This window comes from Lycium barbarum, chromosome 9 (assembly GCF_019175385.1).
Source record: "Lycium barbarum isolate Lr01 chromosome 9, ASM1917538v2, whole genome shotgun sequence".
In the NCBI taxonomy this organism is placed as follows: domain Eukaryota; kingdom Viridiplantae; phylum Streptophyta; class Magnoliopsida; order Solanales; family Solanaceae; genus Lycium; species Lycium barbarum.
Genome location: NC_083345.1, coordinates 7,504,187 through 7,527,203, shown reverse-complemented (window position 1 = coordinate 7,527,203; position 23,017 = coordinate 7,504,187). Strand labels below are relative to the sequence as shown.

At 39.5% G+C, this 23,017-nt stretch overlaps 2 protein-coding genes and 1 pseudogene across 2 annotated transcripts; all 3 read right to left on the bottom strand.

Moving 5' to 3' along the window:
- Window positions 1-4,817: 4,817 nt before the first annotated feature.
- LOC132609962 (1-aminocyclopropane-1-carboxylate oxidase homolog) lies at window positions 4,818-7,293 on the bottom strand. Its single transcript, XM_060324192.1, has 3 exons — window positions 6,338-7,293; window positions 5,916-6,237; window positions 4,818-5,293 (listed from the first exon to the last, which is right to left on the bottom strand). The coding sequence occupies exons 1-3, from the start codon at window positions 6,877-6,879 to the stop codon at window positions 5,036-5,038; spliced, it is 1,122 nt and encodes a 373-aa protein (XP_060180175.1). The 5' UTR covers window positions 6,880-7,293; the 3' UTR covers window positions 4,818-5,035.
- An 883-nt stretch (window positions 7,294-8,176) lies between these two features.
- Window positions 8,177-21,919, bottom strand: LOC132609960 (1-aminocyclopropane-1-carboxylate oxidase homolog; annotated as a pseudogene).
- Window positions 8,352-16,772, bottom strand: LOC132609961 (uncharacterized). Its single transcript, XM_060324191.1, has 2 exons — window positions 15,652-16,772; window positions 8,352-8,944 (listed from the first exon to the last, which is right to left on the bottom strand). Exons 1-2 carry the CDS (start codon window positions 16,670-16,672, stop codon window positions 8,910-8,912), a joined length of 1,056 nt encoding a protein of 351 aa, XP_060180174.1. The 5' UTR covers window positions 16,673-16,772; the 3' UTR covers window positions 8,352-8,909.
- Window positions 21,920-23,017: the final 1,098 nt, after the last annotated feature.

Sequence of the window (23,017 nt, the reverse complement as noted above, 5' to 3'; positions counted from 1 at the left end):
AACAATTTCATTCAGGTTGAGGGCTAGCTCACTTGATGAGCTTCTTGTCTTCCGCAGTTGATATAGAGGGTTCAAATACATAATTACTGTAGCATTCTTTGACAAGAGTGGGTTGCTTAGATAGTAAGCACCCTCCACCTCCAACCCGAAGATTGTGGGTTCGAGTCACCAAGGAAGTAAAAAAAAAGAGGAGCTCCTGGGGGGAGGGGTTAAAACTATTTTTCCCTTTTCCCCCTCCTCTCTCCCAATGTAAAAGAAAATGAACAATAAAAGAATAATTGTGCTAGTGGAAGATAGCTGACATGGAATAGAATAAAAATAGTAGAAAAATTAATATGGTATAAGGACCTATTTACCCCATTTCAAGCTAGAAATAGAAAAAGTATGTTTTGTTTGATACATTGATATCAATAAAAATATAGTATATTTAACAAAATCTCAAAGATCCCCTACTAGAATTAGAAGGCCTAAAATCAGCCAAAATAAAGGGAATATAAAGATTTATCGGATATTGTATGCTTGTTGGAAGTGAAGAAACATTATCATAGGCATCTGAGGAATGCAAACAAATATTCATGATCGGAGTTTATTCTCCTAACAGATTTAACCAATGTTGCTTATGAAAGATATTAACATATTATTTAGATTTTCCGATCTACCATCAGTGTTAAACTACTATATTAGAAATGAGGAATAATGTAGAGAAATAACCTCCTTAGGTAAAGGTGGCAACCGGTTCGGGCTAACCGGTTTTAACCGGTAACCGGACCGGTTAAACCGGAACCGGAACCGGTAGAACCGGTTAACCGGTTCCGGTTAACCATGTTATTGTTTACCGGTTCGGTTCCAATATTTTGGAAACCGGAACCGGTCCAACCGGTAAAACCGGAACCGGACCGGTTAAACCGGTTTAACAGGTGAAAATTTAAAAAAAAAAAAAAAAAAAAAAAAAAAGGAAAGAGCCGTTGGGCCTTAATGGACCGTTGGCAACGGTCCATTTGCAAAAATGGCCGTTGCCAAACGGTCAGTTTTTTAATTTTTGGCCCCTAATTTTTTTTTTAACACTTTAACCCATCCCCACCCCTATATAAACCCTTCTTCATTTTCATTTTAATTCACATCAATTCACTCTTCTTGATCTTTCTCTCAAATCTCAATCTCTCAATTATAGTTTCTTTGCAATAATTAGCCACAGAGTTTTATTATAGTTTCAACTTTCAATTATTAATTTTGCAATTATAATATTGTTGGTGGAGTTGGTGATTTTGCAACAATCCGAAGTAGCTTTGGTGGATTTGCAATTCTAGCCGCCTTCACTTTGCTGAAAATTAATCCGGCAATTTGGTACCTTCGTTCCAACTCTATCTTTATTTTTCGCAATTTAATTTACGCAATTTAATTCTAGCAATTTAATTTGTTGTAATTTATTTTCTTGTGATTTATTTGATTGTGATTTAAATTAATTCTATTTAATAATGTCAAAGAGATTAAGACGTGGTGCCGGTAGTAGTAGTCGTACTGTTAGGGGTGCGCTTAATGAGAAAACATTTGTGGAAGAAACACTTAATTTAGGTATTGATGTTGGTGGAAATAATCCACTTTTAGGTCATGAGGCAATGCAACAACATTTTACCGACACTTTTAATAAAGACTTAGATGATGATGATGAAACACAACCCCCCGAAAATCCCATAGGAGATACATGTCCTGCACAATCACATACACAAAACAAACCGCCTAGAACTCGTAAGCCAACAGCTAAAGTTTGGAAATTTATGACTAAGAATAGGGAAAACCAAACAACTACGTGTACCCTATGTGGACAAGTATTTAGTTTTAAGCAAGGAACTGGTAAGGATGGTGGAACGGGTACACTAAATGGTCATATGAGAACCAAACATATGGATATTTGGGGAGAACAAACAGGTTCAAATGTGTGGGGGGGGGGGGGGGGGGGGGATTCAAATGATGATAGACCCACGAACCGGTAGAAATTTTAAGTATGACAAGAAAAAAGAACGCGTAGAAATAGCTAAAATGGTAGCTTATGATTGTTTACCATTTTCCTTTCCCTCGGGTTTGGGGTTTGTTACTTACATTCAACGTTGTTATAACCCGTTATTTGAGGGTATTCCTAGAAGTACTTGTAGAGCCGATGTTATAGATTTGTTTAAAAAATATAGATTTTATTTGCGTCATGTATTTAATTCTTTAAATTGTAATGTTTGTCTTACCGCTGATTTGGGTCTTAGTATTAACCATTTAGATTTTTTTGTTATTACATGTCATTGGGTTGATGACAACTGGGTTATGCAAAAAAGAATTATAGCTTTTTTATATGACGAAGGAAAAGGTCGTCACGATGGAAAATTTTTAGCCGATTCAATGTCTACTATAATGAGATTTTTTAACATTTATAGAAAAACACTTTGTATTGCTTTATATAATGTTTCTAATAATACAAAGGCAATTGATCTTTTAAAAAGAGAAATAAACCCTCCTCTATGAAATATTTTTCATGTAAGATGTAGTTGTCACATTTTAAATTTAATTGTTAAAGATGGTCTTATGCATTTTGATGATTCTGTTCAAAAAGTTAGAAATGCTGTTGCGTTTCTTTTTTGTAATGCTAATAGGGGGAGAATTAGAGATTTTAAGAATGCTTGTGTGGAAAATAACCTTAGACCTAGGAAAATTCAAGTAGAAATTGAGACTAGGTGGAACTACACTTACATTATGCTACAACAAGCATATGAGTATAGGATTCCCATACAACAAGTTCACAACAAATATAATACTGATAGTGAGGATTGGTTAACTTTTAGGCATTGGGAAGATGTTAAAGAATGTATTGAACTCTTAGAAAAAATTTATAATGCAACTCTTGCTTTTTCTAGACAATTCTATCCCACGGTAACCAGAATTTTAGCCTACTTAACGGAAATAGCTAGAGTTTTACAAGAGTATAAATATAAACCTGATTATCAAGTGGCTATTTTTGAAATGATAATCAAATTTAAGAAGTATTTTTTTTCCATCCCAACTTTATTTATATTGGGTTCCCTTTTAAATCCTTGTTTAAAAGTGTCTTATACTAAAAATTTGGTTAGTCAAATTTATACATTTTTAGAAATTGAAGAGGGAGTTTAACCATCTTTAGCTGAAGCCGATCTCGTTATTGATGATGAGTTTAGAAAAGTTTTTACTCATTATTCTAGTTTGGAAGAACGTGCTACACCCGTTGCTCCACGCCCTACTACTTCTCAGAGTAGCAAAAAGGGCTTGTCGGGTTTAAAAGTTTTACATTCACAACCAACTTCTTCTTCTACTGCAAACTTTGATGAATATAACTTTTATTTGATGCAGCCAAATGTGGATATCAACCAACTGGATGAGGTGGACGTCTTAGCATGGTGGAAGAAGTACAAGGCAAGCTATCCGGTACTTTCAAGAATGGCTCGAGATATCCTTACGGTTCAAGTCTCAACCGTGGCTTCGGAGAGCGCATTTAGCCAAGGAAGACAGCAAATTGGAGACCATAGACATTCATTATCCGGCTTTAGCTTGAAGTACTAGTGTGCATTCGAGATTGGATTAGATCGGAGCGACGCAACCAAAACTCAGAAGCGGAGGAAGGCGAAGAGGAAGAAATTGAAGATTTGATAGCTAGTGGACCGGACCAAATGGAAGACTTTGAAGATATTTCCATGACCGAATATGATGTGGGGGAAATTAACGAAATGGTTCAAAATTGGTGATTTTATTATTCTACTATTTTTGTACAACTCATGTATTATTTGCAAGTTAAAAAAAATACAACTTGCAAATAAATGTTATCCAAGAATGAATAAAATATATGATTCATTGAGCTTTCTTCTATTTACTTGTGTTCATATTTTTACTTTTATTAAGTTATGAATATACCTAAAATATACTAAGAATATACTTATAAGTATATTAAGTTATATAGTATACTTAAACATATATAAGTATATATAGTATATATAGAAAAAATAGTATATATAGTATATATATTAAGTTATACACATATATAAGTATATATAGTATATAAATATATATAGTATATAAATATATATAGTATATATATTAAGTATATATAGTATATATGTATATACATATATTTAGTATATATATTAAGTATATAAGTATATGTAAGTTATACATATATATGTATACGAAAAACACTATTCTGTATTGCTGACTTGCTGTTAGGCTGTTAGTCAGTAAATATTTAAACTTTAATTATAAAGTTATATAACATATGTAAATATATCTACAATATACAAATAAATACTATAATATATATATATATATATATATATATATATATATATAATACAAAAAACAAAAAAAAAAGATTTTAAGCACTCCAAACCGGACCGGTTCCGGTTTGGAGTTTAAAACCGGTAAACCAGAACCGGTTAAGCGGTTCCGGTTTTTTAACCGGAACCGGCCGGTTACCGGTCCGGTTCCGGTTGGAACCGGTTAACACCTTTATCCTTAGGTAGGAAATACACCCATCAGTGTTAAACTTACTGCTGCTTTAGACATTTTCATCTAAAGGTGAAAGTGCGGAGAATATGTAATTAAGTAAATAAAAATAATCTATTTTCTCTAATAACTTAAACTTTTTAGATAAGATGGTTATACATTTCAACATGGTATCGAAGTCTGGGTTCGAGCCTCACTACCCCAATGTACACTAAAAAGATGGTCACACACCTCAACAAAAAGACAACACTCTTGATGCACTACATTAAGAAGATATCAGATCAAGGAAGTGAGAAAGCATAGAGAATAAGTAGATTCTACAAGTAAATTGGCATTCATTATTTTGTAGACATGAATCGAGCCTACAAGTACAACAGAGCAGTCAAAAGTATAATCTTCCAAAGATAATAGAAGTGCTTATTATTCTCACCATATATGAAGCTTAACCATAAGAATTAAGTATTTTACTTCAGAACATCACAAGTTAGATTCTCTCATCCTACTTTCCAATATTATTACATAGCTATGGCTGGATCTTGTAATGCAACAATGCAGAAGTTCCATCTAGACCTTTATAGCGGAAGTAATCAGCATAGTCTTTCACTGTGGTCGCGCGATACTTTGGAGGATTATCTTCTGACAACAATTCCTTAATTGGTCCATAAAGCTTGGAAGTTGGCAATGAACCAGTGTAGAAGAAGCTTGCAACTGATATTCTGGGACCAACTTTATTTGACAATACTCTGTGCTCAACACTTAGGTACTTGTCATTTGATATGAGCTGAAAAACACAAGAATAAGAACAATTTGTTTTAGTAGCAAATAAAGTTTTATATTCATTTTTCAGAAAGAAGTCCAAATTTACTCCTCTATCATATGAAATAATCTTAGTTTTATCATCAGTTATATGTTGGGGTCATTCATACCCTTGTCGTTAGAAAATCGTCTTGCAGCGGCCCTTGACTTTAGCAGAGCTCCAGCATTGGTTGGTGGATTCTACACATCAAAGTACTTGAGAAATAAGGTCCTAATTTACCCCTTTACTTTTGCTTATGGTTTAAAATTACCCTCCGTCATACTCATGTTGCAGCTTCATCCCCCGATTTAAGGGAAAATATAAAAGGATTTACTAACAGCGAGGGTATGAATGGCCCCTAAATATAACGAAGGGTAATATTAAGAGGGTAGATATCATACAGTAGAGGTTATTTTTTACCTATGTTGTTCGGACTCTTAAAGAAATGTCACCCGTTGCGTGTCTGATCCTCCAAAAGCAGTGCATTTTGAAGGACTTGACATGGGTGAAGTAGCATTTTTGGAGAGTCTTAGCAACTTTATTTTGACGCTTTTCCCTTCATTTTTCTTGTGTAGATCTAAGTTAAGAAAAGAAAAGGACTACTAGCCTGCATAAGATCTCCAATGTTCACAACAAGAGCACCATGTGTAGGAGGAACATCAACCCACTGATTCTTGTGAAGCACTTGGAGTCCTCCGATATGATCTTGCAGAAGAACTGTGATAAAATCATTGTCAGAATGTTTTCCGGTGCCCATGGTGAGTTCTGGCTGAGGACATGCTGGATAGTAATGGCCCAAAACACGGAGCCCTTCCGAGCAATCCATATCATTGAGATGAGATGGATTGAGACCCAGACCCTCAGACAATAACTCAAGCACGGATTTTCCCAATTTCATGACATGATTAGAGAACTCCATCAGTATTTCCCTGCAGCAATTTCAATAAATTTGATGAAACAGTACATATCAAGAACTGAAAAAACATAACAAATAGAAAAGTAAAAGTTCATGTCACGTTCAGAAGATACCTGCATGCTGCTGGCAGTTCTTCTGGACTAGGATTTGGAGCCATTAAACAGAATAGTGAGTCTCTCCAATTTGTAGCTGGAACAGAAGGGCTGTATAAGTCAAAATTGCTAACATGAGCCACTTTTTTGGTATTATCTCGAGTGTAGTATTGTTTCTTAATCTCAATTTCTTGCTCAAAGAATCGCTGTGTTCCTTGCAACATTTCTTCGAGGACAGATAACGGAATGCCATGATTAATGACTTGGAAGAAACCCCATTTCTCCGATGCATCTCGAACTTTGTCCACAATCTCCTTATGCTTGATTGGATCCTTATCAATGCCTTCAAGATCTATCACTGGAAAAATCAACTTTGTTTCACAACTGCTTACAGATACCTCTATTTTAGTGGGCTGAACAAACATTCGAGGCACTTCAGTGATTCCAGCATCAACAATTCCTTTGGCACCAGCCTTAGTATCATCAAAGGCTATCAACTCACTCATTCTGTCGTAACTTTCCTGAACTCTGGCCTCAAAATCATCTTTGCTAGAGACTAGCATTTTTTTTCTCTTAATTTTGATGAAAAATACTTCGAAGGTCGAGAGGATATCTTAAATGAAAGAAAGAGAAGTGGAAGAGATCATTTACCTCATAGTGGTTGGATTTAATATTTCCATGGCTAGAAGAGTCTAGTGAACTGTCAAGCATAGTTTATGAAACAAAATTGTTAATCTATTTTTTTTTTTTTTGTTAAAAACGAGGAGTCCTCCTTACTATAGTTTAAGACTTATGCTGTACAATCACATGCCCAGTAGAGACTTTTTTAATGAAATCAAGTTGTCCTAATTAACATAGTTTAAGACTTAGTCTGCACAATCACATGTGCAGTAGCGTATTTTTTTTCTTAAAGCTCAAAATTGTAAGGAGTTGAGCATGTGCAGCCTAGATATAGGATACGAGGAGGTAAGGTACGATATCCCTCCTTTATGTGTTCCCTTTTTTAGGTGGGCAACAGATTAATAACTATAAATCGCCAATGAATCAACAAAACATCTTACTGGATGACATTTTTATGCTAACATGAATAGTAACTACAAAGGTGAATAGTAACTAGAAAGGTGGACATCTCAAATCAGATTTTTTTCCTCTTTACTGGATGATATTTTTAAGCACTGAGTTGGTTGGCACATCTGAATGTCACAAATGATACAAGCTTTGAACTTTGAGAGGAATGGACTAGCAGTTTGCTTATATGGACTTGGGCAATCCTCCCCTTTTGAGCTAGCTTTCGGGGTTGAGTTAGACCCAAGTGCGTATCTTTACTAAAAGGAAAGGACAAAATAACATTTTTGTAAGTGTTAGAGTGGGCTCCCACATTGATGGGGAGCGGACTGGTGATCTCCTTATATAGACTTAGGAAATCCTCTCTTCATGAGCTAGCTTTTTGGTTGAGTTAGGCCAAGGCCATATCTTCACATTAAGTTTGTAATACATCCATCAGTCATAAACCTTCTGCTTCTTTAGGTAGTTTCTTCCCGGAAGAAGAGACAAAAAATTGAGAAGAGAATTTTTTGTCTTTACTTTTGTTGACACAAAATTCACCTCTGGTATTTCAGACTGTACTAGTTATCATCACTCATTAGCTGTAGTCATTCCACACTACTTTAAGAAGAAATAAAACTAGAAAGAGAGAACTAAAAGGATTTTTTTTTAATGCTTCAAGAATTAATTGACAATCATTTAGTTGCTGACATGAAAAGAAACTCTAACATGAAAGACTTTGGGGAGACTGATCAGTCACAGAGAAATTTTGCAAAGATCATAACAGTGCATGTTTCACAAAATATGAAGCTTCCATTAAGATACATCAAGAGTTAAATTCTAAGTTCTCATTATAAACTCAACTATTAAATTACTATGATTAGATCTTGTAATGCAACAATGCTGGAGTTCCATCTAGACCCTTATCGAGGAAGTAATCAGTGAAGTCTTTCACTGTGGTTGCGCGATATTTTGGAGGATTATCATCTGATAACAATTCCTTAATTGGTCCTGTCACGACCCAACCCCGTAGGCCGTGACTAGTGCCCGATCTGGGCACCCGAACCCATCTATTAAATATTATCTCAAATTCTATCAACTCATTCTAGTATATGGCGGAAGCCGACAAGGCTTTATTTCAAATTTAGGTAATTTCCAGAAAAATTTCGGCAGAGTTTCCTTTGTTTTACGGACTATCCAATATACCCTGCACGCAGAAAATACCAACGAAAGCCACACAGGGCTAACCAAGCAATATATAAACATATGCGGACCGGCCGCCTCGGCGTATAGGGTCGCCCAAACAACATATGCGGACCGGCCGCCTCGGCGTATGGGATCGCCCAAACGACATGTACATACATTCATACAGAAAGACCCTAACCCACAAACATGTCCACAGACCTCTAAACAGACCGACAGAATCATATGACGGGACAGGGCCCCGCCGTACCCATGAACGAATATATACAAATGCACTAATAAATATATATACCAAAAGTATAAGCTCCGGAAAGAGAGGAGCACTCCGAATAGCAGAAAGGGTGTCCTAAACAGGTGGATCACCAGGCTGTGCGTCTGTACCTGCGGGCATGAAACGCAGCCCCCGGAGAAGGGGGTCAGTACGAAATATGTACTGAGTATGCAAAGCAGAAGGTACAGAAATAAATCTGAATAATAATCGAATCAGATATATAGAAAATAATACATATCAAAATGTTTATTTCCAAAGTATAAATTATGCATAGGGCACTGGAAAATGTGGTCGCCCGCCTGTCGATGGCGCCACAACACAGCATAACACCAGAAAGTTTCAAATCTCCGAATCCCCGTCACACATCACAACACAGCATAACGCCAAACACAGCATAACGCCAAACATAAGTGGAACCCGGCCCTCGAGCAAGGAGCACGGTGAACCATAAACACAGCATAACACCGGAATATATCAAAAAGCGCACGACAACAGAACCGGCCCGGGAACCGGCGAACGATATCATAGTAGGCACGAGCGGAGTAGTGAGGAATCATATGCATAAAATCATTATTATAAATCCGAAGGATAAGTAAAATAGTCATATTTGAAATCGGAATAATAATTATCACTTTTTGATTCAAAGTTGTCGAATTTACATAAAGGGCGTCGCGGGACCCACGGACGAGTATAGACCCGAACTGAGTCCGCCTATGAAAAACATACCCATTATACATCAAGCAAACTCCTATAAAAATTATTGGAGCGATCCGAGCCTCTATGCGAAAAATATGGCATTCAGAGATTACAAAATTCCTTAAAGCGAACATTTTCTATGCGAATTTCGGAAAGCGATTACTTCAAATACATCATGGTTCATATTTCATAAAAACATACATAAGAGTGCCAAAGAATATATATATATGGATCATAACATGCTCGGATCTCGAATTTGGAATTCCCTTAAAGCTCCAATCTAGCCTATGTGAAACTAAGGCATGCCAAAAGAAGGAAGGTTGCTTTACATACCTCAAACGCTCTCCAATATGATCCAACTCAAGCTAAGTCCAAACTATGATTCGGGCTGCCCAAGGTCTACAAACAAGCCATAAAATGCCAAACATTAGCTAAAGACTTTTTGGGCATTAAATTCCAATTTCGCCCTTAATTCTACAGAAATCCGGGCAGCATTTCCCCTGTAAATAGGCTACCCCGAGAATTTAACTCGCTCAAAATCAACAACAACAACCACAATAACCAACCTAGTAACATTGACAACCAATCCGAAAAGCAAAATAATAATGGTAGCTCTCTTTTACGCCATTTGACAACTTCCCAATTATTCAATTCCATGGCTTACTTTAAAGCCACAATATCGTTCGTACATTTGATTATTAACCCAAACCCATACTAACAACATTCAAGGGCATTCTAAGCAATTCATACCACATTTCCAACAACCCGATTTTTTTTTTCCAAGCTGGCCGAAAACAGCCCCAACCGAGACAGCCCTTTAAATTTTTTTTTCTTCATTTCCAAATCATGGTTTGTATCCTCAAATTACATTCTAACAATGCTATCTCATCAATATACCAATTACAATAAATATACAATAACCTCCAAAAACAGTCCGCATATTAACAACATCATTTTGAGTCAACAAACATTCATTTCCAACATAAGATTCATAGCGACGGCGATTAAAACATTAAGCGACGTTCATTCGTTCATCGCAGTGTTTTAAAAGGCGTTTTTGAGGCGAGCCCCGGGGCGGGGCGTACCAAAAATGCCTCGGGGCGATGGGTCGGGGCGCAAGTCCCCAAAGGCGTACGCCCAGCAATTTGGGGCGTACGCCCAGGCGTTTGGGGCGAGTTTTTTTTTTGTTGGGGCGAGTTTTTTTTTTGTTGGGGCGTAAGTCCAGAAAACTTCTTCAAACTAAAACGAAATTTGTTAAATAAGTCCTTAGTATAATGCCCAAATTTTCAAAAGTCAACATGTAATTACTCAAATATTTTAAAAAGGAACTGAAACATTAAATTTAAAAGTCAAGACCTTTTTTTATTGCTAGAATGCCTAATATATGTTCTTTTCCAATTATTTATCTTGTCTTCTACTATCTCAAAAAAGTAACGAGCAGTCACTTATACTTGTAAGTACGTATAATAGATTGTTCTAATTAGTTTTTTTGTGGGGGTGGAGTATGTATATGTGTGTGTATATATATATATATATATATATATCACTTATTTATTGGTTTCTTCAATTTTTTACGTTATTTAACCAATTTAAAAGTATTTATTATAATTATATCATTTTATAAAATACTAAAAATTAAAGTCCCATGAGGCTTACGCCTCGTGCCTCGGGGCTTACGCCTCGCTGAGGCAGACATAAAACGCCTCGCCTTACGCCCCCGCCTTTTAAAACACTGGTTCATCGTCATATAATGTGACCCATTTCAATCAACACTATATATACACATATATGGAGGATTCTCAATTGTTCTTCACCTTACAATGATCCCAATCAACTAACTAAACATTAATTCATAATTTCAATCACAACACAACAACACCCATCACACGACCCACTCCCAATCATACTATATTTCATGATTTCCAACCACTATAAGATACTACAACATGAATATAACCTTCATAACACAAAAACATAATGAATGCTTACCTTCCTTCTTCACTTCCTTCAATAGTTAGGGTTTGCAATTGGGCACAACTAGTGGTTGGATGACCCAAACAACTCTTCCACGTTACTTAGGGACTTCTAAATAGTTGATTTATACCAAGGAAATAATTTTGGGGTGGCTTGATTTGGATTTGGTTTTTCTTGGTTTGTAGCCGAGAGGGGTGTTGAAGGTGGTCTTCAACTCCTTGATTTTTTTTTCTAAGTCTTGCAATGGGGAAAAGATGACTACTTGGTCATACTTTAGGCTCATATAGTTGTTGTCCAAGTGTCCTTGGCCCACACATGGAGTGGACCAATTAAAATTGGCCACACAATGTGTGGGACCAATTCCCATTTACATGGCCACCAAGGAATTTATTTTTTATTTTTTATTTTTTTGCACAACATTTTAATTCCAATTTATGAATTGTGGTCCCAAATTTTTCCTAAGTGTTCAATGCCAACAATTCCATATATAACTTATGCCTCGAAATAAAATCAAAGGTCAAAAGTCCCGACTTCGAATCCCGGAATAGTCTTGGCTCTAAATTATCATAATTAATCCGGGTTGTCCCAATGTATAAAAATACGGGGCGTAACATCCTCCCCCCCTTAAGAACATTCGTCCTCGAATGTTGAATTAGTTCTACGGATCTTACTCAAATCCGGGGGAGTTGCTTTTATAGCCATCATATACAAATCATTCATAAATCAACATAGTCAGACAAAGAATTTGAATTACCTGAAGGTACTGGGAATAAGTGAGGATACTTTTCCTTCATCTGCTCCTCAGCCTCCCAGGTCATTTCTTCGCGGTTATTATTCCGCCACAGCACTTTAACCGAAGCCACATCTTTATTCCGCAACTTTCTCACCTGACGATCCAATATGACTATAGGCTGCTCCTCGTAAGATAGCTCCTCTGTGACCTGTATCTCATCTGAAGGAAAAATTCTGGAAGGGTCACCAATACACTTACGAAGCATGGAAACATGGAATACCGGGTGAACCGCTCCCAAGTCAGCTGGCAAATCCAATTCGTAGGCCACCTTGCCTATTTTGCGAATAATCAGATAAGGCCCAATATATCTCGGACTGAGCTTTCCTTTCTTGCCAAATCGCATAACACCTTTCATCGGTGACACTTTCAGGAACACCCAATCGCCAATCTGAAACTCTAACGGTCGACGTCGCTTATCGGCATAAGATTTCTGTCGGATCTGGGCTGCCAACAATCTTTCTCGAATACGTTTCACCTTATCCACGGCCTGCTGGACCACATCTGGGCCAATCAACTCAGTCTCCCCAACATCAAACCAACCGATCGGTGATCTACACTTCCTGCCATACAAAGCCTCATATGGTGCCATCTGAATACTGGAGTGGTAGCTGTTATTATACGCAAACTCAACAAGCGGTAAATGATCGTCCCAGCTACCCCTGAAATCAATAGCACAGGCACGCAACATATCTTCCAATGTCTGAATAGTGCGCTCGGCCTGTCCGTCGGACTGGGGATGGAAGGCTGTACTCAGGCTCACCTGGGTCCCCAATCCCTCCTGAAACGATCTCCAGAACTTAGCTGTAAACTGGGCACCTCTATCGGAAATAACAGACACAGGAACTCCATGAAGTCGTACAATCTCCCTGACATAAAGCCTGGCATAATCCTCAGCTGAATAGGTGGTCCGAACCGGAAGAAAATGGGCTGATTTCGTCAGCCGATCAACAATAACCCAAATAGAATCATACCTCCGTGGAGTGCGAGGTAGACCTGTAATAAAGTCCATATTAATGATCTCCCACTTCCACGTCGGTATCTCTATCTCCTGTAATAGCCCACCGGGCTTCTGGTGCTCAATCTTAACCTGCTGGCAATTTGGACACTGAGCAACGAACTCTGCTATATCTCTTTTCATACCGTCCCACCAATATAGGCATCTGATATCATGGTACATCTTCGTCGACCCTGGGTGAACAGAATATCGGGTGTAATGTGCCTCGCCCATAACCTGTCGCCGCAACCCTGCAACGTCAGGTACACACAATCTGCCTCTGTGAAATAACACTCCATTAGGTGAAATCTCAAACGGAGTCTTCTCTTGTGTCAGCGCTGCGTCTCTGTACTTTGCCAGAATAGGATCCTCATACTGATGCCGCTTAATATCTTCTGTAATAGAGGACTCAGCAATACCTCGAACAGAAACCCCAACATCTCCAGAATCATCCAAGCGAACTCCAAGACTAGCCAACTGATGAATATCGCGAACCATTTCTTTACTCTCTGATGGCACGTCTGCTAGGCTGCCCATAGACTTGCGGCTGAGTGCATCCGCCACAACATTAGCTTTCCCAGGATGGTAGAGAATGTCAACATCATAATCTTTCAGCAACTCTAACCACCTCCGCTGCCGCAAGTTCAGCTCCTTTTGCCTAAAGATGTACTGAAGGCTCTTATGATCTGTATAAATGTCAACGTGAACCCCATATAAATAATGTCTCCACATCTTCAAAGCATGAATGACCGCGGCCAGCTCCAAATCGTGAGTAGGATAATTCTTTTCATGTTTTCTGAGCTGCCGGGAAGCATAAGCTATCACCCTGCCGTGCTGCATCAACACACATCCCAAACCAATACCAGAGGCATCACAATAAATCACATACCCATCTGGACCCTCCGGAAGAGTCAGGACTGGAGCCGTAGTCAACTTCTCTTTCAGCAACTGGAAGCTACGCTCGCAAGCATCTGACCACTGAAACTTAGCTCCCTTCTGAGTCAGCCTTGTCAAAGGCGCTGAAATGGAAGCAAACTTCTCCACGAATCTCCGATAATAACCAGCCAATCCCAGAAAGCTACGCACCTCTGTCGGCGTCGTAGGTCTAGGCCAATTCTTTACGGCCTCGATCTTCTGGGTATCCACCCGGACGCCATCAGCCCCAATAATATGTCCCAGAAATGCCACTGAAGATAACCAGAATTCACACTTAGAAAATTTAGCATATAATTCCTGGTGCCGAAGTGTGCCAAGTACCGTCCTCAAATGGCCTGCATGCTCTGCTTCTGACCGAGAATAAACCAGAATATCATCGATAAATACGATCACAAACATATCCAAGAACGGTCTGAATATCCGATTCATCAGGTCCATAAATACTGCTGGGGCATTTGTCAGCCCAAAAGACATAACTCTGAACTCATAGTGCCCATATCGGGTCCTGAATGCTGTCTTGGGAATATCAGCCTCTCGTACCCGTACCTGATGGTAACCCGATCGCAGGTCTATCTTCGAGAAGTACCTGGCACCCTGCAGCTGATCAAACAAATCATCAATCCTGGGGAGGGGATATTTATTCTTGATGGTTACCTTATTCAACTGCCGATAATCAATGCACATCCGCAGCGAGCCGTCTTTCTTCCTCACAAATAATACTGGAGCTCCCCAGGGTGACGCACTAGGCCGAATGAAACCCTTCTCCAATAAATCTCTCAGCTGCTCTTTCAATTCTTTTAATTCTGCAGGTGCCATTCTGTACGGAGGAATAGAGATAGGCTGAGTGTCTGGCAACAGATCAATAGCAAACTCTATCTCCCGTTCGGGAGGTAGACCCGGAAGCTCATCTGGGAATACATCTACAAATTCATTAACCACTGGGACTGACTGAAGAGTCGGTGCCTCTGCCTCTAAATCATGAACACGGACCAGATGATAAATATACCCCTTTCTGATCATTTTCTCAGCCTTGAGGTATGAAATAAACTTACCCCTCGGCGATACTGTATTACCTGCCCACTCTATAACTGGCTCCCCTGGGAATTGGAATCGGACTATCTTCTTTTGACAATCAACATTAGCATAGCAAGAAGCTAGCCAATCCATACCCATAATCACGTCAAACTCGATCATATCTAACTCTACCAAATCCGCCTTAGTGCAGCGGCCACAGATAATCACGGAACAATCTCTATAAATCTGACTGGCTATAACAGAATCCCCTACTGGTGTAGCTACCTCAAAAGGCTCTATCGGTTCGGATTCTATCCCAATTTTATCAGCAACGAGTGGAGATATAAATGATAATGTAGAACCAGGATCAATCAATGCATACACATCACGAGAGAAAACCAGTAATATACCTGTGACGACATTAGGCGAAGCCTCCTGGTCCTGTCTGCTGGCTAAGGCATAAATGCGGTTCGAAGGACCGCTAGAACCCGAAGCTCCGCCACGACCCCTGCCGCGGCCTGCTGGTGCTGGAGTACCTCGCCCCGCAGGGCGCATCGCCACCGAGGCTGAAGATGAACCACCGGCTGACCCGGTAGACTGAGCTGAACTGCCTGTACCGCCTCTAGCCGGACAGTCTCTCATTTGATGGCCCTGACGGCCGCACACAAAGCATGCACCCGTAGCTCGGAAACACTCTCCCGGGTGCTGTCTCCCACAGTAGGAACACAAAGGTCTGGGTGGCCTCATCTGACTGCTGGAACCTCTGTTCAACTGTGAACCTGAAGCCCTGGAGCTCGGGCCTGCCCCTGAATATCCGACACCCTCAGATCTCCTGCCGGTAAACTGTGGGGGTGTACCCCGGCCTGACGGAGGAGGATGTCTGCCTGACTGCTGCTGCTGAGGCTGTCCGCCTCGAGAATCTCCAGAATAACCTGCGAATCTGGCCCTCTTGGGCGGCCTCCTGTCCCGATCTCTGCTAGAATAATCAGCTCTATGTCGGTCCTCCATACCCAGGGCATAAGCCTGTAGTCGGGCAATATCCATGTCTGCCTGCAATGCCACCGCCATACAGCCATCAATCAAATAGCGGTCTAACCCCATCACGTATCTGTGCATCCGATCGGCCATATCTGCTACTATGGCAGGTGCATACCGGGCCAAAGAATCAAACTCCATATTATACTCACGGACGCTCCGACCCCTCTGCTGCAGATGCAAAAATCGGTCAACCCGCGCTCGCCGTAACTCTGGGGGCAAAAAGTGGTGAGTGAAAGCAGTCACGAACTCGTCCCAAGTAGCTGGGGTAGCACCCTCACCCCTGGATAGCTCCCAGGACTCATACCAGTGAGCAACAACATCCCGTAGTCTATGCGAAGCCAACTCAACAGACTCAGTCTCTGAAGCCCTGACCAAATCTAGTGAGCGCCGCATCCCCCGAATAAAGTCATGGGGGTCCTCGTCGGGCTTAGACCCGTAAAACTCTGGAGGGCCACATAATAGAAACTCTCGAACCCTCAGGCTGTCACGCCTATCGTCATCATCATCATCTCTCTGCCCGCGTCTGCGAGCCTGTCCCGCTACCAGAGTGGTCAATAACTGCACAGCCTCTCTCAGTGTCCTGTCCTCCGCCCCTTGCTGAGGAGCTGGAGGCGCGGGAGCTGAAGCCCCTGGAGCTAATGGTGAAGCTGCTCCAGACTCCTCTGACGATGAAGACGTAGCAGAGTCGGCTGGCCGGGACGTAATATCACGCATCATCTGAGCAAGGGTCCGAGTACCCTTCTGAGCCCGGCTGGTCTCTCCTACTACGCCCTTTTTCTTCTGGGCGGCTGTCGCCTTTTTCGGAGGCATCACTGAAAGAAAAACAACAACAGATCAAAACAGAATCATCCTAATAGCACAGTTCTATCGCACGATCTAAGATCAGAAGAAAAGACAACATCCTAAATGTCCTGTAGCCTCCTGTTTATAGATGTGGTGCACAACACACCGATAAACAAGACTCTACTAGACACGATCTGTGGACACTCCGAGGACAAACCGCTTTAATTGGTCCTGTCACGACCCAACCCCGTAGGCCGTGACTAGTGCCCGATCTGGGCACCCGAACCCATCTATTAAATATTATCTCAAATTCTATCAACTCATTCTAGTATATGGCGGAAGCCGACAAGGCTTTATTTCAAATTTAGGTAATTTCCAGAAAAATTTCGGCAGAGTTTCCTTTGTTTTACGGACTATCCAATATACCCTGCACGCAGAAAATACCAACGAAAGCCACACAGGGCTAACCAAGCAATATATAAACATATGCGGACCGGCCGCCTCGGCGTATAGGGTCGCCCAAACAACATATGCGGACCGGCCGCCTCGGCGTATGGGATCGCCCAAACGACATGTACATACATTCATACAGAAAGACCCTAACCCACAAACATGTCCACAGACCTCTAAACAGACCGACAGAATCATATGACGGGACAGGGCCCCGCCGTACCCATGAACGAATATATACAAATGCACTAATAAATATATATACCAAAAGTATAAGCTCCGGAAAGAGAGGAGCACTCCGAATAGCAGAAAGGGTGTCCTAAACAGGTGGATCACCAGGCTGTGCGTCTGTACCTGCGGGCATGAAACGCAGCCCCCGGAGAAGGGGGTCAGTACGAAATATGTACTGAGTATGCAAAGCAGAAGGTACAGAAATAAATCTGAATAATAATCGAATCAGATATATAGAAAATAATACATATCAAAATGTTTATTTCCAAAGTATAAATTATGCATAGGGCACTGGAAAATGTGGTCGCCCGCCTGTCGATGGCGCCACAACACAGCATAACACCAGAAAGTTTCAAATCTCCGAATCCCCGTCACACATCACAACACAGCATAACGCCAAACACAGCATAACGCCAAACATAAGTGGAACCCGGCCCTCGAGCAAGGAGCACGGTGAACCATAAACACAGCATAACACCGGAATATATCAAAAAGCGCACGACAACAGAACCGGCCCGGGAACCGGCGAACGATATCATAGTAGGCACGAGCGGAGTAGTGAGGAATCATATGCATAAAATCATTATTATAAATCCGAAGGATAAGTAAAATAGTCATATTTGAAATCGGAATAATAATTATCACTTTTTGATTCAAAGTTGTCGAATTTACATAAAGGGCGTCGCGGGACCCACGGACGAGTATAGACCCGAACTGAGTCCGCCTATGAAAAACATACCCATTATACATCAAGCAAACTCCTATAAAAATTATTGGAGCGATCCGAGCCTCTATGCGAAAAATATGGCATTCAGAGATTACAAAATTCCTTAAAGCGAACATTTTCTATGCGAATTTCGGAAAGCGATTACTTCAAATACATCATGGTTCATATTTCATAAAAACATACATAAGAGTGCCAAAGAATATATATATATGGATCATAACATGCTCGGATCTCGAATTTGGAATTCCCTTAAAGCTCCAATCTAGCCTATGTGAAACTAAGGCATGCCAAAAGAAGGAAGGTTGCTTTACATACCTCAAACGCTCTCCAATATGATCCAACTCAAGCTAAGTCCAAACTATGATTCGGGCTGCCCAAGGTCTACAAACAAGCCATAAAATGCCAAACATTAGCTAAAGACTTTTTGGGCATTAAATTCCAATTTCGCCCTTAATTCTACAGAAATCCGGGCAGCATTTCCCCTGTAAATAGGCTACCCCGAGAATTTAACTCGCTCAAAATCAACAACAACAACCACAATAACCAACCTAGTAACATTGACAACCAATCCGAAAAGCAAAATAATAATGGTAGCTCTCTTTTACGCCATTTGACAACTTCCCAATTATTCAATTCCATGGCTTACTTTAAAGCCACAATATCGTTCGTACATTTGATTATTAACCCAAACCCATACTAACAACATTCAAGGGCATTCTAAGCAATTCATACCACATTTCCAACAACCCGATTTTTTTTTTCCAAGCTGGCCGAAAACAGCCCCAACCGAGACAGCCCTTTAAATTTTTTTTTCTTCATTTCCAAATCATGGTTTGTATCCTCAAATTACATTCTAACAATGCTATCTCATCAATATACCAATTACAATAAATATACAATAACCTCCAAAAACAGTCCGCACATTAACAACATCATTTTGAGTCAACAAACATTCATTTCCAACATAAGATTCATAGCGACGGCGATTAAAACATTAAGCGACGTTCATTCGTTCATCGTCATATAATGTGACCCATTTCAATCAACACTATATATACACATATATGGAGGATTCTCAATTGTTCTTCACCTTACAATGATCCCAATCAACTAACTAAACATTAATTCATAATTTCAATCACAACACAACAACACCCATCACACGACCCACTCCCAATCATACTATATTTCATGATTTCCAACCACTATAAGATACTACAACATGAATATAACCTTCATAACACAAAAACATAATGAATGCTTACCTTCCTTCTTCACTTCCTTCAATAGTTAGGGTTTGCAATTGGGCACAACTAGTGGTTGGATGACCCAAACAACTCTTCCACGTTACTTAGGGACTTCTAAATAGTTGATTTATACCAAGGAAATAATTTTGGGGTGGCTTGATTTGGATTTGGTTTTTCTTGGTTTGTAGCCGAGAGGGGTGTTGAAGGTGGTCTTCAACTCCTTGATTTTTTTTTCTAAGTCTTGCAATGGGGAAAAGATGACTACTTGGTCATACTTTAGGCTCATATAGTTGTTGTCCAAGTGTCCTTGGCCCACACATGGAGTGGACCAATTAAAATTGGCCACACAATGTGTGGGACCAATTTCCATTTACATGGCCACCAAGGAATTTATTTTTTATTTTTTATTTTTTTGCACAACATTTTAATTCCAATTTATGAATTGTGGTCCCAAATTTTTCCTAAGTGTTCAATGCCAACAATTCCATATATAACTTATGCCTCGAAATAAAATCAAAGGTCAAAAGTCCCGACTTCGAATCCCGGAATAGTCTTGGCTCTAAATTATCATAATTAATCCGGGTTGTCCCAATGTATAAAAATACGGGGCGTAACAGGTCCATAAAGCTGGGAAGTTGGCAATGAACCAGTGTAGAAGAAGCTTGCAACTGATATTCTTGGACCAACTTTATTTGACAATACTCTGTGCTCAACACTTATGTACTTGTCATTTGATATGAGCTGAAAACAAAACCAGAATAAGAACAATTGGTTTTACTAGCAAACAAAGTTTCATATTCATTTTTTTTTTTTTTTTTTTTGGAAAAGGTCCAACTTTGTTCCTCCACTGTATGAAATATCTTAATTTTACCCTTCCTTAATGGAGGTATAATTAAGATATTGTACAATAGAGGTTATATTTGACCTTTGTTGCTTTGACTCTTAAAAAATTCCACAAGGTGCGTGTCAGATCCTCTAGTGCATTTTTGGAGGATCCAATCGAGTGCAACATCAGAGAGCCCAAGAAACATAATTTTTTACCCTTTTCCCTTCATTTCTATTGTGTAGATCTAAGTTTAGAAAAATAAAAAGGATACTAGCCTGCAAAAGATCACCAACGTTCACCACAAGAGCACCAGGTGTAGGAGGAACGTCAACCCACTGATTCTGGTGAAGCACTTGGAGTCCTCCGTATGATCTTGTAGAAGCACTGTGATAAAATCATTGTCAGAATGTTTACTGGTGCCAATGGTGAGTTCTGGCTGAGGGCATGCTGGATAATAATGGGCCAAAAGGCGGAGCCCCTCAGCGCAATCCATATCATTGAGATGAGATGGATTGAGACCAAGACCCTCAGACAATAAATCAAACAAGGATTTGCCCAATTTCATGACATGATTAGAGAACTCCATTAGTATTTCCCTGCAGCAATTTCAATAAAATTGATGAAACAGCACATAGCAAGAACTGGAAAGGACATGGCACATATTTAGGTAGTGAAAAGTAAAAAAAATTCGTTTGGTTCTTTTAACTCATGCTGAGAAATACCTGCAGGCTGTTGGAAACTCCTCTGGACTAGGATGATTTGGAGCCATCAAACAGAAAAGTGAATCTCTCCAATTTGTAGCTGGAACAGAAGGGCTATACAAATCAAAATTGCTAACATAAACAACTTTTTTGGTATCATCTCGAGTGTAATATTGTTTCTTAATATCAATATCTTGCTCAAAGAATCGCCGTATTCCTTGCAACATTTCTTCCAGGACAGATAATGGAATTCCATGATGAACCACTTGGAAGAAACCCCATGTCTCCGATGCATCTCGAACTTTGTCCACAATTTCTTTATGCTTGATTGGATCTTTATCAAAGCCTTCAAGATCTATCACTGGAAAAATCAACTTTGTTTCACAACTGCTTACAGATTCCTCTATCTTAGTTGGCTGAACAAATATTCGAGGCACTTCAGTGATTCCAGAATCAACAATTCCTTTGACACCAGCCTCAGTATCATCAAAGGCTAACAACTCACTCATTCTATCATAACTTTGTTGAATTCTGGCCTCAAAATCATCAGTGCTAGAGATTGCCATCTATTTTGCTCTGATGTTTTGACCGAGTAGAGTTGCTCAGGTTCTTAGTTTTGATGAAAGATATTTCAAAAGTTGAGAGGACATCTCAAATGGAGGAAAGAGAAGAGGAAGACAACATTTAGAACATTTACCTACTAGTGGTTAGATTTCATATTGCCATATTCAAAAGAGACAAGTGAACAGTCAAGCATATTTTATGGTTGAAATTTGGCTAATCCATAATTTTGCAGAAATGAGGTGTCCTCCTTATTATAGTTTAAGACTTACATTGTACAATCACATTTTTTTGATAAAAATGAGTTGTCCTAATTATCATAGTTTAAGACTGTAAGAGTTAAGTCTGCAAATCACATGCACAGAGTATTTTTTGGTAGAGCTCAAAACTGTAAAGAGTTGAGCATGTGCAACCTCGATAACACTATATCCCTCCTTTATGTATTCACTTTTTTAGGTGGGCGCAACAGATCAAGAACTATGAATCGCCAAGGAATCAAGAAAACAACATCTTTATTGAAAGATTTCTCTAAAATAAGATACATCATTGCACTTTGATCTCCATGGCTAACAAAAAACCTTGACAAATGTGCGAATCTAGAAAAGAGAGAAGATGAATAACACCATGTGTAGTTAAGTCTAGGAAAGGAAAATTTGGTCTGAAAGCTGCAAGTAAATTGACAGTCATCCTTATGCTAACATGAATAGAAACTAGAAAGGTGGATAGTTCAAATCAGATCTTTTTTCCTATTTACTGGATGATATTATAAACACTGAGTTGGTTGGCATGTCTAAATGTCACAATTGGTACATGCTTTGAACTTTTGAGTTTGGTTAAGGACACATCATCCGAGCCGGAGAAAACCTCAAACAAGCAATAAATTCATATTGTATAAGATTCTAGTGTGTGTGTTCATATACATACTAGTCTCTGGACACGTGCGATGCACGTGCATCCCATATTAAGCAGTGCCTGTGATAGAAATCATATTAAAATATAAATGTAATGAGTAACAAAATAATTTAAAGTAAAACGTATAAGTTGAAATCGATAAAGGATTAGTGCAAGGTAAAATGGACAGGTTTAACACTCAATATATAATTGACATCTTTAGAGAAGACACACAAAGTTCACAAACATTACCGGCATCAACTAATTGAAATCCGCTACATTAGTGTAAAAAAGATGGATAGTGACATCTGAAATCATTCC

Excerpts from the sequence above, each read along its gene's own strand:
- LOC132609962 (XM_060324192.1), bottom strand. The coding sequence starts at position 6,879 with ATGCTAGTCTCTAGCAAAGATGATTTTGAGGCCAGAGTTCAGGAAAGT. Across the intron at positions 6,238-6,337 it reads GAACTGCCAGCAGCATGCAG|GGAAATACTGATGGAGTTCT; the intron begins GTATCTTCTGAA and ends AAATTGCTGCAG. Across the intron at positions 5,294-5,915 it reads ACATTGGAGATCTTATGCAG|CTCATATCAAATGACAAGTA; the intron begins GCTAGTAGTCCT and ends TGTGTTTTTCAG.
- LOC132609961 (XM_060324191.1), bottom strand. The coding sequence starts at position 16,672 with ATGCGGCGCTCACTAGATTTGGTCAGGGCTTCAGAGACTGAGTCTGTT. Across the intron at positions 8,945-15,651 it reads TTCGCCTAATGTCGTCACAG|GTACAGACGCACAGCCTGGT; the intron begins GTATATTACTGG and ends TCATGCCCGCAG.